This window comes from Podarcis vaucheri, assembly GCF_965113315.1.
Source record: "Podarcis vaucheri genome assembly, chromosome: 10".
NCBI classification, from domain to species: Eukaryota; Metazoa; Chordata; class Lepidosauria; order Squamata; family Lacertidae; genus Podarcis; species Podarcis vaucheri.
The window spans coordinates 44,653,044-44,669,858 of NC_138748.1; the positions used below are offsets into that span (position 1 = coordinate 44,653,044).

At 43.8% G+C, this 16,815-nt stretch overlaps 2 protein-coding genes across 2 annotated transcripts; both read right to left on the minus strand.

Annotated features, from left to right (window-relative positions):
- Nucleotides 1-432: 432 nt before the first annotated feature.
- MIEF1 (mitochondrial elongation factor 1) lies at nucleotides 433-9,166 on the minus strand. Its single transcript, XM_082241311.1, has 5 exons — nucleotides 9,028-9,166; nucleotides 7,831-7,979; nucleotides 6,983-7,163; nucleotides 6,010-6,272; nucleotides 433-4,448 (listed from the first exon to the last, which is right to left on the minus strand). Exons 2-5 carry the CDS (start codon nucleotides 7,972-7,974, stop codon nucleotides 3,645-3,647), a joined length of 1,392 nt encoding a protein of 463 aa, XP_082097437.1. The 5' UTR covers nucleotides 7,975-7,979; nucleotides 9,028-9,166; the 3' UTR covers nucleotides 433-3,644.
- Nucleotides 9,167-9,169: 3 nt separating this feature from the next.
- On the minus strand, nucleotides 9,170-11,891 carry MIURF (mitochondrial elongation factor 1 upstream open reading frame). The gene is made up of 2 exons (XM_082241331.1): nucleotides 11,351-11,891; nucleotides 9,170-9,438 (listed from the first exon to the last, which is right to left on the minus strand). Exon 2 carries the CDS (start codon nucleotides 9,411-9,413, stop codon nucleotides 9,201-9,203), a length of 213 nt encoding a protein of 70 aa, XP_082097457.1. The 5' UTR covers nucleotides 9,414-9,438; nucleotides 11,351-11,891; the 3' UTR covers nucleotides 9,170-9,200.
- Nucleotides 11,892-16,815: the final 4,924 nt, after the last annotated feature.

Below are 16,815 nucleotides of genomic sequence, written 5' to 3' on the forward strand. Positions count from 1 at the left end.
ACTGAGTTGTGTGAGAAGCCAACTCTTGCAACCTCTGCACCAAGGTAATGTGACAGCTATCCTTTGTGGCATTTCCAAGTGACTTCCACAAGGCATATGGTGAAATATTGATGTAAAGCTACAGCATAATCTTATTTGAATTTTTAAAAGCACACGAGGCAGCATGTTCTGCAGAAAAGTCTATAATATTTTGCTCACTCCTTGCCAAGTTTTGCTCACAAACTAGCAAGTGCTATTTGAAAGCTATATGCAGTTGTAGATGGATTATTATATGGTTTAAGTACATTTCTCCCTGTGGGCATTACAAGCTGATAGTTTCAAGATTTTATCAATCTAACTAGCACACAAAGAATTTTCCTGTCCCCCAGCATACAGAATGTGAAAAAGGCTATGCATCTTATGTTGTAGAGACATTCAAAAACAGCCACACAATTGTGGAAAAGTTGTTTTATTTCATAATTTCCACACAGTCACAGACCATGCACTAGACCTTGTTCTTCCAACTCCCTTACACAGCATTAGGGCTTGAGAGAGGCTGAAGTATCTAATTCCTTTCTCTTCAATATCTTGGACACACAGACACTAGAAGAAGTCTACAATTTACATAATTAAGTTGTCGTATTAAGAATTTTAACAGGTTTGGAAGATCAGTAGTGGAGTTTGACAACAATGAAAGACTTCAAGTTGAGATAGATGGTCCCCACCCTGCAGTTTAGAGGCAAATCGCATTAGCTGGTGTGACCTAAACATCAAGATAGTACGTTGATGCTTTCCCAGGGTTCAAGAATGCAGCAGCAGTCTTCGACTTCTGGCCTATGACAATCATTCATTTTATACCAAGGCCTCCCCATTCCCCATGATATGAGAAATCAGCTAGACACTACTGACATCTACAATTTGTTCTGACATTTCACATAAGGAGTCCACAAGTGTTTAAGACCAAACCCTCCTAGATATACCAATACACATGCATTTTTACTGAATACTGGTGGCGGTGTAAACATTCTTCAGAATGAATCATCTAGTCACATAGCAGAATTGGTGCAATATTGTTATAGCTGTCCTGCATAGCCTGCCCTGCATCCCCTGCCACAGAAATAAGGAATAGCCCAGACATGCTTCTCCCAACCATCACCACATTAAACTTTGTGTTGACTGTCAATAGCATGGTCTCTTATTTCCTACTCGTGGAATTATGTGCACCTACCATACTAAGAAATGGGCTCAAATCCCTCGTCCTCTTTTAGGTGCCTCAAAGAAAGAATTCATTACTTTGAGAAAGGAACAGCTAAAGCAATTAAAGTGAATAATACAAGTGTGTCTTGCTGGCCTAAGCCTACATTCAATACGCATTTAGCTTCATGGCAACATGTCTTGGTCAAGGCTTCTATTAATTATGTTCCTAGTCAGTAATAAAGCATTCATTTTCTTAACTGAGCATGTAATGATATGCATTTGAGAAGCGGAAAAGCAGGAGAAACTAGATCCCTCCTACTCTCCTTGCAGGATCTCCCTGCTACCATGCTGAAACTTTGAAACAAGCAACAGAATGGTGGCAAAGAGGAAACTGGATGAACACAGAAGAGGTCAATGTGGGGTTTCGTACAACTCTTAAAGTATCTATTCATGTTCAAATAGCAAGGTCTCCATCCCCCTAAAATCCGCATGCATCCATGGCAGCATGTGTGGCAGGAAGACTCGTACTGGAAGGACGGCTGAGAGATGAGTGAAAAACCTGGTCTTTTTCCAGGCTATGTATTACCAGACACCCACACACAACCTTTCAAGTCTTTGGCTGTAAATCTGGTGAGGCTTAAATAACCGCAACACTGTTTCTCTGCTGTGCAACAAATACCACCTAGCAGACAAAATTGAAAAGACAGACTGTTTGGGGGGGGGGTGTACCCAGGTTAAGTTGGTATATAGATTAAAGCCTCCACTCTGGAACCACACCAAAGGCTTAATTTATTAACATAAGCACCACCTTTAAAAAAAAAAAGAACAGGAAAGGGCACTTGTTCCTTATACTGTACCTACAAATTATCTCATTATTTATGGTGCCTTTTCAGCAGCAAAGGTGAGCATTTCAGATGTGAAAACAGAGGAGCCATGCCTGCAAAATTACATACAACCATAGCAATGCTTGTCACACAGACTCGACACACAAGAATCTCGCCACTTAGGGTACCCCCTGTTACTTTTCTTTCTTTTTTGGTGATGGCAGCAGTAACAGAACCAAACATTCCTGAGAGATAAGACATTCACAGTCAATGCCCATTTCATGTCTGCAGAGCAGGAGACATAGCTAGAGTGAGTGGCCACTCCCTGAGCTGTGCCATTATCTCAAGGAGCAGCCAGAGATGCAGAGCAGCATTGCGTAAATTAAAGCTGATGACTCCTTAAAAGCAGTAGGGGCAAGGTGATTAAGCGTGAAATGTGCCACCCTCTTTAAAAGCGTATTAAAAGCACAATTTTACTTTTTATTCAAGCTTTCTTTTGCCTTCCTGTAGAACCTTCGTCTCTTGTTTCTAGTGACTAGTCATTTTATGGACCTAACGTTTGGCAGGTACAAGGTAGTGACCATTAATTCTAGCAATTGGGTGATGAAGGTCTGAACCTCAACTACTCCTCATAGCACACTCCAGCCGCAGTGCTTTCAGCAAGAATCTGAATGTTCAAAACGGAAATATTTGAAAACGTGGCGCCTTACTTCCAGAGCTACTTGTTCTATGTCACAATAAAAGCTAAAGAATGTGTTTTCCCTAGCCGTTTGCATTTTCTTGGGCAGTTACCACTTGTAGTGGGAAGTGTTCTTGATAGCCACATACAGGAAACTGCTCTCCCTACATTCTTCTAGACACATTAAGGGTCTAGCGACTGTTTTGCAAACATGCATGCAATAAAAGAACCAAATTTGTATACATTGAAGGGCGTCAGATTGGCTGGGGAGTTTATCCCCAGTTTCCCAAAAATGGGGATACACTGGTGAGAACCTATGCAAATGTTCAAACTCTCTCTGGACACACACCCCCCCCCCCCCGCACGGCAAATATAAATACAATCAATGCACAGAGCTCACACAAATACATTCTCCACTATAAATATTTCTATTGAAACTTTTCATCCAGACTGCCATGCACTTTGGGGTGTGAGAGGAACAAAAACAAACTCCCACACACAAACCAACAATAGGGGACTGAATCCCTTGGGGGAAGAGGGCACAGAATCACTATATTTAGATGTTTCCAAAAATTGGCAGTAGGTTACTGGCCCAATCCCACACTTTCCTAGGTGGGAGTGAGAGTTTTCAGTGCAACAAGTCATAGCATATTACTGGGGTGGCGGGTTGCACAGGGTTGGGACATGCAGTTGGGACCACAGCAAGGCCTTTCTAATAGACCGAGCAGCCAATCCACATAACTTCTTGCCCCATGAGACAATGACTATGTGGGTAATGGAACTGGACTAATAGCACCAAGAAATCTAATGGACCTCCCCGCTCTCACGGTATGATAAAAACGGAAAGAAAAACAGGACGAACTTGTGAAAAGAATGGAGCAGGTTATGCATATCTCACTCAGGATGTGTCAGAGAGAACCTGTCGCGGGCAGGAAGCTCCAACACTGTTCTCACGTATAAGGCAGCTATTCTGTTTGCAGGAGGACCTCTGGTTCCGAAAGGGAACAGTACAGAGTGTAACCCAACTCATCCACCTCTTCAGGAGTAAGCTCTGAAAACAAGTTCACCTTGGGATTCAAAGCGCTGGGAAGGACCCCTGCTTCCAAATAGCCAATGAGCCCTTTCAAGGCCTGCAGAAAACGGTCAGCGAGCATGTCTTGTGACCAGTCAGTCTCCTCCAGGTGCAGTATGACGTTGGTAAGCTGGCTGGCAGAAAGGTGACTCAACGCCGGGTTCAGCTTGCATATGGCCTTGAGGATCTTGAGGCACAAGGAACGGCAGCCAGAATCAGCCTGGTCTAAGGCCCGCAGGCGAGCTGTCTCTGCCGGCCGAAGACTGAGCCGCCACAGATTATCATATTGGGCCAGTCGGTGTGGTTTGGCTACCAAGACAGTGTCACCTAGCGTCACAGATGGCAAGAAGTCTATGAAAAGGCGCCGGTCTCTTTCATACTGGACCTCCAGTGTCAGAGATTCCAAGGGTGCTGCTGGACGGATCACATAGTCTAGGAGGGTCCCAATAGCTGGCCAGTTGATGGAGCCTGCCACAACTTTCTCAAAGGTGCTGGACACTGCCCTGGGTGAAAGGTAGCCCCCCACCACACAGCGGTCCCAGTAACTGCTACCACGAGGGAAGTATTCTGGGTTTTCCCGACGTACCAGGCAGAAGCCAGGGATGTTCATAATGGTGTCTTCACCTGGAATGCAAGACCACAGGTTCTGTTCCAGCACCAGAGGAACCATGAGCTGGATGTGATCAGCAGTCACAACCTGCCAGGGGGGAGAAAAAGAAGAGGTTTTCTAAGGCCCTTAAAAGGCCACGCTATTTGGCTAAGGGGAAGGCTGGAATGCAAAGGAACGTTGAGCTGGGATCTCTATGATGTTCGGTGCCGTGCTAGAACATGCTGATGTATCAGAGGCAGCATTAGAAATAGTTCCTCATAAATTAGACAGTAAGAAGGAAATAAAAGCAGAGTTTATGCTTCAAAGAAACTACCACCTTATTGAGATAGCATTCACATGCTCAGTGATGATTTGCAGATAGGCATTCCCTGGATACAGATCAGAGAGACAGACGGGGGAGTTGCCTGAGTTTTAGTCTGCATGTAGGTGAAACTTACCTGATGTTTTTAATTCTGTAGAGGTTGTGCGATTTTTTTCTTGAGATGTTTTGAATATTTAGTCATATATAGATTTAAATGTGTTGCAACCTATCCTAAGCCCCTCAAATGGAGTGCATTTACATTAACTAAAGCCTGAGAAGAATGCTAAGAATATAAGAAACGAAGAAATGAAATTGCTTCCTCAAAATAAAACGTAATTGTTCACATTTATGGTGAATGCAATAAAAGAGCCAAGGGCATGTAATAGAAAACAGGGAGCCATTCACTGAATCAGACCATTGTTCTATCCAGCTCACAATTGTTTATTCATCAACTGGCAACAAATATCCAGGGTTTTTCACACAGGAGTCTTTCTCAGACCTACCTGGAGTGGCAGGGACTGAACATGGGACATTGCTGCTTCTAAGTTTTTATTGTCTAAAGCCAATAGACAACTATTTAAAAACTGAGTTTGACAAAACATGATACGTTTCTCCAAGGAAATCACCATCACCATTAGGTGTAAATTTAAGTTTTATCTAATACAAAATACTACACATAGAAGTCTTGATGTAGTGTTGAATCAAGTACGTCCATTCAGAATTGCTCACTTAAAGGCTATATGTTCATCAGGGTAGCATGAAGGAATGGCTCCCATGCCCATTATATATTGAAAAGAACAGAAGAGACTAAATAATGTAGAAGGACCATGCACAGTCAGGAACAGATGTGGGCGAGAAAAGATAGAGAAAGATTTGAATCTTGCTCAGTCGGAAAGAGAGGACATTCAAATTGCAAAAGGGAGGGAAAGTGCTTTACAGTGGTACCTTGGGTTACATACGCTTCAGGTTACAGACTCCGCTAACCCAGAAATACTACTTCGGGTTAAGAACTTTGCTTCAGGATGAGAACAGAAATCGTGCCGCGGCGGCAGCAGGAGGCCCCGTTAGCTAAAGTGGTCTTCAGGTTAAGAACAGTTTCAGGTTAAGAACGGACCTCCGGAACGAATTAAGTACGTAACCAGAGGTACCACTGTACAGCATTGGGGAGAACAAATTATTTCCTATGCAAGAGCAAATCACAAAAAAGCCAAGAAATCTGACCACAGACAATTCTAGGCACAAGAACATGATGCTGAGACAAACACCCGCAACAATGAAGTTTGCATGTTCTCTGTCTCTATCATGCCTATTGAAGAATATGTAAACCTTCCCACCCATCCAAATTACCTGCAAATCATCATAGAGGCTACCACTCAGGTACATTTCACGGAGAGGCATGTCTGGCAGCTTGGCACGGAGGAAACCACGCAGTTCTGCACATATATCTACAGCAGCCTGCTTGGCTTTCGCCTGCTCTTCTGTAGGGATGGCCACCTTCCTCCGGTAATACGCGAACAGCTTCTCTTGCAAGGACATTCGGAGGCGGGACTTCTTCAGCTCCACCTGGCTTTTCTTGATGGATGATTTCTGCTTTGTGGATTTGATCAAATCTGCCAGGATAGGTTGGAGAGAGAACAGCAGGCCTCAATATTGCACCACACAGGACTGATTAGGTACAAATTGCCTATACTGAATTGGACCTGTATTGAATTTTGAAACACTGGAGATTAAACTATGTGAGACAAAAAAATCATTGACCACACTTTTAACCTTTCTTTAAAAGTAATGGCAATGTGCATCTTGATACAGACTGCAACAACACCCTTTAATTCATGTAATTTTCCTGACAAAAACAGTACAACCTCCTAGCTTTAATCTTCCTTATGAGGACAAACTTTAAAAGTACCATGTGCTCTTCCTGCACATTGTTAGTGTTATGATGTAGTGATATAATTTCTCTTATATATATGAGAATTGTAATAATTTGGACAGTCTGTTTTCTGTAAACTGCTTTGAGCACAAATATCTTTGTTGAAAGCGCAGTGTAAAATAAACTGACTGATTTGAAAAAGATGCTCTTGTTCCCTGGAGATTTTCACATAAGGCACTAGAACTGTACTTGTCAGGAATGCATTGGGTCAGTAGTATTCTTCCTCAGAAGAATGTGCTGGACTTACTGATCAGTAGGCTCTCTTCCAAAACTAAGATCCTTTCTTAACTAACTGTTTTTAGACACCAGAAGATGTAAAGGTGCAAGGTTTACCTGTTTGGCAACCAACTTATGTAAGAAGTTGCACAAGAGTTACAGGATGTCCCTCACCTATATCAAAATCTGAAGAATCAGTGGGAAGAGTCTGCAGAGAGCGGCTAATATTAGTCTTCATATCTTGGTTCAATAACCGAGATGATGATCCAAGCCAACTTGGTTCCTCCCAGCTTCTCTTTCCTGACTGACTCATGCGAGTGGGGCTGGCTGGAGCACTGATCGCCCGGTCATACATCTGAAGCAGTAAAGTGGGGAGACAAGAAATTAAGTGTATGATCCATTCAAAAGCCTTCATTTCCACAGCCTCCCTGTGTAGAACCCAATGATGAAACCGTCCTGGAAGGCCTGTAAACTCCATCTTGGTAGTCAAGCAAACATGGGACTAATCAATGTGAGCTGTAAAATGAGCTTATCTGCTTGCTTTGAAGCCTTGGCTGCTGGCTTGGCTAGTTGGGAAAAGGGAAGCTTCTACCTGTCAGCTACCCACTTATCTGAGAGATGGCTGTGAGTGGGGAACAGGCCCCTAAGGCAGTGTGATTAATTGGATTATTTCTGCCAGTTTATATAGCTTGTTTTCTGTACAAGTAACACACAAGCTATTAGCCCCTCAAAGACGAAGCATGGTGGTGCTTATAGCTTCAGCGTCCATCCTGAGGTGTAATGGAAAGGAATTCTATGTTGCCTTGTATGTCACTTATATACATCCTTATAATAAAACATTAGAACTGATTACTCTGGTGTTTTGTGCATCTTTCTTTGGAATCCCTGCAACTGGGTCCTTCGGAGCACCAGTCAATCCTTCACTTTGGTCTGTATTTGGACCCACAGGACAGAAAACTCCCATTGCATCTTTATCATACCCCAAATCTAGGCACCCTTTCACTCACAATGTTCACTCTTACCCGCTTAACAGCCAAGGTGGCAATCCCCAGCATGGCAGCACCTCCCACACCCAGGACAAGTCGAGCATTGGACAATACAAAATCAATGGCTGTGCCAATGCCATTGTCATCCTTCTTTCCTTTGCGCTCTCCAGCGCCTGCCATTGCTCCTTTAGGGGAAGAGAAAAACCAAACACAACTGTTAACATATTTCATTTTGCCCATTTGTCACTCTGTGCTTCCTGATTAAAGCTAGAATCTCACTCCGTCCCACTGGTGGTTACAAAGAACCTAATTATCCATTCTACCAAACTTGTAATGGGATAACATGCTTCACAATCCTAAAGTCATTTGTGCACACAACTCTGGCACAGCTTAGGCTGAGATTTCCCCAAGTCCTTTCAGTGAACTTCATGGCTGAATAAGGAATTGAACGCAGCTCAACAACCAAACCCAAGTCTCTATCTTTTACTGCTAAATAAAATTAAGTTCTAAGGCAAATGAGAATATATGAAAAATGGTATGCTCTTTAAAAATGAACTCAAGACAAAATTATCAGTTTTTATAAACTGATTTCCAGATCATAAAAACAGTTGTAATAAGAAAAAGAAATAGATCTTTCCACTATGAAAAACCATCAAAAGCTAGATGGGAGTTTCCCCAACCTCTGCAGTTATGCATTTCTCTTGTTCTTACCACCAAATGTATAGGTCACTCCTTGCAGTGTGATATGCAAGCTTCCTGGAACTACTCTGGCTCCCATATAGCCTAGTCATGTTAAATTTAGTCATTCAAAGAACAGTGGTGCCCCGCAAGATGAATGCCTCGCAAGACGAAAGGGTTTTGCGGTTTTTGAGCTGCTTCGCAAGACGAATTTCCCTATGGGCTTGCTTCGCAAGACAAAAACGTCTTGTGTTTTTTGCAAATTTGTTTCCTTTTTCTTAACACCGTTAATACAGTTGCGACTTGACTTCGAGGAGCAACTCATAGAACGCGGTGTGGTAGCCTTGTTGAGGTTTTTAGTGATTTTTGAAGCTTTTCCAAAACTTTTCCGACACCGTGCTTTGCAAGACGAAAGATTCGCTAGACGAAAAAACTCGCGGAACGAATTAATTTCGTCTTGCGAGGCACCACTATAGTGCTTTAGGACAGATCTACAATCATTTATAAAGATTCTGAATAAGTAAGAGAGCACATTCTGCCTGGAAAACAACCTACCTGAAATTTACTGCATCTGTGAAGAATGGGGAATACTCCCAGGCAGGACACTTTTGAGATTCCTTTTTCAAGTTTTTACTACACAGCCAATATTGACCATCTAGCCCAGATGGTCAAAAGGGTTGATAAAAGGAAAGTGGTGAGGAAACAGGTGGGGGCAGGAAGGGAAGTCTCTAAACCAACCCCCCAAGTTTGGAGTGCAAGAAAGCCTGGCCCTTCTCCAGTTGTCTCTCCTTATCTTTGAGCTGCTCAAGATGTTGATTCTTGCGGAATTCACGCCGGATTGTGTCGAAGTAGAAATCACGGTCAGTATAGCGCAGGTCCCGTCCCTGACGCAGGAGAGCGCGATAGAGGTTCAGAACTGCTTCACGGGTCCACGCTGCCATGAAGGATGAGTGGAGGGCGGGCAAACTGAAGGCACACAGAGTAAACAGGGGCAATGAAACAATCCAGTATTTTTTAAAATTATAATATTTAGCCAAGTCGTCAATTGTGTTTTATCCAAGAGGTAATAATATCAACAAATAAGAGAAATAAATCTATTTAAAGCTCTATCCATTACAACCTCCTGCAAAGTTATCCTTTATTTATTTTCTAAACAAAAAACAGAGAAGACTCCACAAGACATATTAAAAGAAACGCCAAAAAAAGTTTCAAAAGGTAAGGAAAAGCCTTTTAAAAAAATACAACCTATATTCACATCCCACAAAACTAGGTATGAAATCTCAAAGGGAGATGCAATCAAGCAGCCTGTGGCAGCGTTGCCTCTATCTAGGACCCACAACTTAATCAGAAAGTTGGGTGGGTTATGGAGAAACATTATATATGTATTTTAAATGAAATTATTGTGAAGTCAGATTTATTAATAATTATTGTGACAACGTCAATCTCCTGGCAGACTTAAAATGAATCTTGAAATATAAAGTATATAGCAAAATGTTCTTGATAATAAATGGGAAAGCAAAATAATAACGGAATGTGTACAGACTAACAAAACGTAAAATAGCACAATGAGAAGCATCGGAAGTTAGTGTTTACGGTGTGTATATGTTGTAGTGTGTATAGTGTGTGTGGTATATACTGTATGTACTAAGTTAATTCTTATAAGTTATATGTAAATTGATGTTAATTGCTGTACAATAAAGGTTGTTTAAAACAGTGTTTCCCAACCGGTGTTCCGCGGCACACTAGTGTGCCGCAAGACGTTGCCTGGTGTGCCGTGGGAGGGAGGCAGGCGAGTCGGGCGGCGAGAGTCGGGGCGGCGGCGGCGAGGAGAGGCCGCCCAGCGCGGGGCTCTCGCCGTCTGCCTGACGTCACGGGGCTGTAACGTGCCCCACATAGGCACACGCGGGGCGGCGAGCGAGCTCCCTCCCACATCCCATCGCCGCTCGCTTCAGCCGGCCTACTGGGCTGTCGCAGGCGGAAGGCCTGCGCATGCGCGAGGTTTTCGCGCCTTCGGGATTCCCTTCACGCCTTCCTCCTCCCGGGTCCTTGAGAGCGCGGAAAGCGGCAGCGTGAGACCGGCGTTGAACCTGGTAGGTATTGCGCTTGCCAAGGCAGTCATTTGGGAAATGAAAACTTGCAAAGCAAGCAACCAGTTCAATCTGAAGTACGTGTATGCTTAATATCCTGTATCTGAAACCTGTTCTGCCCCCTCCCCCACACTTGGTGCCATTTTCATCTACACATGCAGCAGAGTAAGTTGACCCAGAATAGTACCAATTCAGATGGCAGATGGGAGAATGACAGTGCTGAATGCTTTCCCATGTAGAACAGTCCCTGCAAATAAAAACCTAGCATATTTGGAAGAGGGATGCTAGCCTAACCATTACCTTCTATGCTGTTACTATTTTTCCAATTTTTTTTACATAAGTAAAAAGTGACCTTTCCCCATCTGGCATGGTGGTGTGCCTCGAGATTTTTTTCATGAAACAAGTGTGCCTTTGCCCAAAAAAGGTTGGGAAACACTGGTTTAAAAGAAGAAGACGACAGTAAGCAGCATCGGAATCCAGTGGATTTCGGAGACGGCGGTGACGGCGACTGGCAGATTTCCCCTCTCCCTCCAGCCTACCACAATACGAATTATATACATATAATTATTAATATATATATATTGAGTGCCCGATGAGGAAAATGAAAGGCCCTCAGAGGAAACTGGAACTCAAGGCATTAAGGAAGTCTTTCTCCCCTCCACTCCGAGCCGAGGGTCCGAAGGAAGAGCCCCGCCGGTCCCACCGCGTTTGGGGCTGCCCTATGGCTCCGGGCGTCTCCCCCGGAGGGAAGCGGGGGGTTGGGGCTAAGGGCAGGCACTTGCTCTCGGTACCTTCGCGGAGGAGAGGAGACCGTCGCGTTTCAGGGGCTGCTCGGAGCCCACCTCTTCCCGCTCCCGGCACAGCTCCCGGGGTCACTCGGCAAGATGGCGGCTTCTCTTCCGGGGCACGACCTCCTTCGCCATGGAAACGCCAAGAAGAAAAAAATCCACAAAAGGCCCCGGCTTCCCGTTCGGCCCTGAGGCGGAGGGGCATCGATGGAAGAGGATTTAAATGAAGCAGAACAGAGCTGAAAACAAAACTGACCGACCCCCTTCCTGCGCTCGGAAATAATAATACCCTGCACTCTAAAAATATTATATTTTGCTCATTGAAGGCGGCTGCGCCCCTGCTGGGCTGTTTGCATATAGAGCCTCGGCGTCTTGGATGCTTTTATTAAAGGCTCTGTTTTTTTAAGGTGATGTGCGAAGCAAAGAGCTGAGCAACGGAGTTAAATTTAGGCATTAGACGTGTGTAAGTTCCATTGTTTATAAATAAGGAGTTCTCTATGGCAAGGCAGGGGTGTAGATTTATGCTTAGACCTATTGAAATCCACGCTTCAGGTAGTAGTAACTTGGAAGTCTCACCCCCCCCCCAAGTTGGTCAATTCTTAAAGGTAAAGGGACCCCTGACCATTAGGTCCAGCCGTGGCCGACTCTGGGGTTGCGGCGCTCATCTCGCTTTATTGGCTGGGGGAGCCGGTGTACAGCTTCTGGGTCATGTGGCCAGCATGACTAAGCCGTTTCTGGTGAACTAGAGCAAGACACAGAAATGCCATTTACCTTCCCGCCGGAGCAGTACCTATTTATCTACTTGCAGTTTGACGTGCTTTCGAACTGCTAGGTTGGCAGGAGCAGGGACCGAGCAACGGGAGCTCACCCCATCGCAGGGATTCAAACTGCCGACCTTCTGATCATCCTAGGCTCTGTGGTTTAACCCACAGCACCACCCATGTCCCCCTGGTCAATTCTTAAAGGTAAAGGTACCCCTGCCCGAACGGGCCAGTCTTGACAGACTCTGGGGTTTGTGCGCCCATCTCACATCTATAGGCCGGGGGCCAGCGCTGTCCGGAGACACTTCCAGATCACGTGGCCAGCGTGACAAAGCTGCATCTGGCGAGCCAGCGCAGCACACGGAACGCCGTTTACCTTCCCGCTGGTAAGCGGTACCTATTTATCTACTTGTCAATTCTTAGGCATGACTAAAAAGAGGCTGCAGTACTAGCCGTGTCCACCCAGCAGGAATAATTCCCAAGGAATTCAGTGGGATTTCCTCCAAGGAAAATGGGTTGCAGTCTTCCTCATTCGTAAGAATAGAGCTGTTGGAAATGGTCCTCCTGCCCAGAACTGGTGGCCTGTGTGGTAAGGTTACCAGATTTATTTATTTTTTCAATGAATCTGGGAACACTTTTCAACTTCAGTCATAATGGATGGATTTTGTCAGGGGACTGATTTGTAAATCTGGGGACTGTCCCCGGGAAAGGGGGACGTCTGGTAACCTTACTGTGTGGTATAGTGGTTAGTGTCAGACTAGGACCTGGGAGACCAGGGTTCAAATGCCCGTTTGGCTATGTAGCTCAGTGGGTGACCTTGGGCCAGCCACTTCCTCTCAGTTTAAACTTACCTCATAGGATTATTAAGATGAGCGTCGCAACCCTATAGTCGTCTTTGACTGGACTTAACCGTCCAGGGGTCCGTTACCTTTTACCTTACCTATTGTGGAGATTAGTAGAGGATGAGGAAAACCATGTACATTATGTTGCCTTGAGCTTGGAGAACAAGCTGGGCTTTGAATGCAATAAATAAATAGCTCTGCTACCCTTTATAGTGGCATCCTTTGCTCCTGTTTCAGAAGACTATGGAGGATGCATTTACTCTTCCAAGCCTTCCCTTCCTAGATCTCCCCATCATGTCTTTGGCTATGTGCCTGATCGAGGATAAAAGCAGCTGGTCTTTTGGTTTACATTGCTTTGTTGACTTGGGCAATGCAGTTGTAGCCTCTTGGCTTCTCCTGCTTGTCAGTGTTTTCAACCAATGAATGAAGTCAGAGCTATGATTTATAAGTGAGATGGTTTGTATAGACATTTCTGAGGTCCTAAAGAGCTGCTGGTTTACCCTCCTGTTTACTGATTCTACTTATTTCCTACTCCCTGGAATCTGTATTTTACTTCATTTTCCCAGCAACCAGGATGCATCTTTCTTGGGCTGGGTTCGTCTGACATTGCATAGTCCCTAGAAGTTTCTTTCTGCAAATCATAGTATACAATAAGTATGTTAAAGAATCCCTCTTCTTCCCAAAAGGCAAATGTGAAAACTTTGCAAATGGGCTTAGACACATCTCCTGTTTTGCAGGAACTAAAGACCAGACACTCATTAATAATTCACTGCATAGTTAACAATGGTATATACTGTATTTCTACCCAGAAGTATCTTTGTGTTTAATGGGGGTTACTCCCAGGTAAGTGGGCACAGGATGGCAACTGAGGCTTTGGTTTAGGCTTGACATTTGGGAGGGAAGGGTTCTTGTGTATTTAACAGCTGTATGGCAGAGAGAAATTCAACTGGTTAAAACTTTTTCCTGTGTGGAAAATACAATTATGTGGAAAGCTTCACCATGACTATTCTCTCTAAATTTGTGTTATGTCATGCATGCCCCCATGATAGTATTACTGTATAATTGATAAAAAATGAACTGATGTTTTAAACCTTTTCTAGTTGTATGGCTTGGGAAAAATAAGTTTTCAGTCCTAGGCCTTACTTCTCAGTAGGCATGGTTAGAATTGTGCTGTTCATTTTCTCCCCAGCTGCCCAAGAACAAATTGGTGGGCCTCTACTGTGCGTATGTGCTATAAAACACACTGAAGTAATTACTTCCACTTTCATTCCCAAACAGTAGCTGTATTGATCCTTCAAACTAAAAACAAATCCTCTGTATATTCTTATCTGTGTGTAACCCCATCAAACTCAGTGTGGGTTACATCTAAGCAGAACTGCATAGGTTTGGGAATTCTAATATGAAGTAGTTAGGATGAAAATTGAAGCAGGTTTTTATTTTTATTTATACACACACACACACACACACACACACACCACTTTGTTGTGGTCCATAGACCCCAAAAACATATTTATTACTGTCTATACTTACAGCCCACCCTTCACCAAATACAGTAGTCCCTGGGTGGGTTCTAAAATTGCCACAATTAAACAAGTACAGTTGACATTTAAATAAATAAATAAAATCCACAAAACAGCCAATAACAAAGCAACAAAAGAATAGCAGGGCATCAACTATGACTTGACCCCACTGCCTGCAGTCACTATCAAATTACTGCTCACCTTAAAAAAAGGAGTGTCCACTCCTGCCTTAAAACAGAACTAACAGGTAGAAATGCAATGGGAGAAGCTTTTCCCCCCAGAAGTGCATTTCTGCTATTGAATCGGTGCTTGCTGTGAGGCAATTAAATGTACACCAGCATTGCGGAGTGGGGGTGGGGTGGAATATGAAGCACTGCCTGGGGGAGGGGGAAGGTAATCCTTGTTTATTTATTTTGTGTGTTTGTTTTTGATAGAGGGTACAATTTCAAAGCAGCAGCAAAACAGAGACCTTAATCCAGCCTACTACTTTAATTACGTTGTTACATTAATCCGTATGCATTTCTGTTAGTTTTGCCCCACATACAGAGGGTTCTGCCAACAGCAATCACAGTCCGCAAGTGATGCTCAAGAAGCACTGTTGCTTTGTAAATGAACGTGATATTCTAGAGAAGGACTTGAGAGCATAGATATAGGAAAGAATAGCACGGAAGGCTCCCGTTATGCGCAAGAGCTGACTGTCCTCCTCCTCCCACCCCTCATGCTCAGCTCAGCTCAATGGTGCCGCCTTCTGGTTGTTTTCTTGAAAGCTCGTTGCTGACACACTATTCTTGAGAATAGCATTTCTGATTGGAAATTGTGGGAAGGTCAGCAGGACAATAAGTGCTACAAATAAACTTCCACTTCTGTGAGAAGAGCAAAGCATTGTGGACTTGGTTGCTGGACTTTGTGGACCTGTCCGAGTCCATGTGCCCGGATGGAAGAAGAGGTTGCTGAGACATTTATGGCTCAGGGTGATTAAAAAGAACAAAAAGGGGGGTGGTAGTAAATCCTCCTGCTCTTTTTCAGTGTATGTTTTCCTATGAAACAGGAATCACAACCTGCACTGGTGTCAGCATTGCTTCAAATTTGGAAGGTGGTGATATGGTTCACTTTCTGCCCATAGCTTTCTGCACATGCAAACAGTTCTGTATAATGAACTTTAAACTTGGATATTCTCACCAGGGTTAAACTGTAGAGTCCATGGGATTTATGGATCACTCTCTTTTAAGAAGAATGTGTATCCTACCCTGCTCCTGATTTTTTTTTTTTTTTGTTAACAGAGAAGGGCCCACACCATCACTTTCCAGGGTGTCTCTGTCTAAACTGGAGAGCTGGATTACTTCCTTTCTAGAGAGCAGGCCTATGAAAAATCTGGTATAGTCTTGCACAGCTATTTTGAGTATAATATCTTTGTGGGGGAAACAGGGGAATGCGTAGTTGTACATAAGGAGTACGTGGACACTGCAGAAGGCATCCTTCCAACAGAAATATCCAGTATTCATGAGAACGTACATATTCCTCATAATTGGATGCTTGGAAGTAATTTTCACTGAGGTCCTTAATTCCAATTAATGCATATAAGACTGAGGAACCACACAATCATTATGATTTCCAGGGCTATTTTTCAGCCAGAACTCTGTTCCGACACCTCTCAGGTGGGCATCATTGCCATTCTAAGAGAACAAGGGAGGCGTTCATGGTGAGTTCCAGCATCTCTTTTTCTAGAAAAATGGCACCGACTATGCAAAAGCATTTTTCAGGGGCTTAGTGAAGGTTAGTGGCCTTCAAGTGTCCTACGTCCAGGGAATCCTTTCCTTGTGGATTCACTTGCATGAAACCTGTTACACATCAGGATTCTATAGTGTGTTCTAGGATGTATTCTCAGGGTTGCCTAAGGAGGCAAATGCAAAGCCAAGAGTGTGTTGAATACTTGCTTCCAACTGCACATTGCTGAAAACTGGTAGCCATGAGCAACTGGTAGCCATGAGCAACCTGTTTTTGTTTTTTATCTGAAAACCTGTGCAACATGATTTGTAAAGGAATTCTGTGCAGGTTGTTTCTGTCGAAATGAGAGACAAAGACTTCCTCAGTGTACTGTCAAAAGCTAAGAAGAGGGCATCTACACTAGACTGGCAAGTTCTCCCACTGTAGTGCCAAGCAAAGTAGGAACAATGTGGCATGTGGAAACCTGTGCTGATCTTGCTGCTTGGGTAGTAAAGACTATTATGCTTATCATTTCTACAGCACTTTAGAGTGTTCATAGCGGTTCACAAGCATTGGTATCAGTAATTCATTAGTTTATTAACGGCACCTTAACGACTATGGAGTCAAAAGATGGTTAAAGG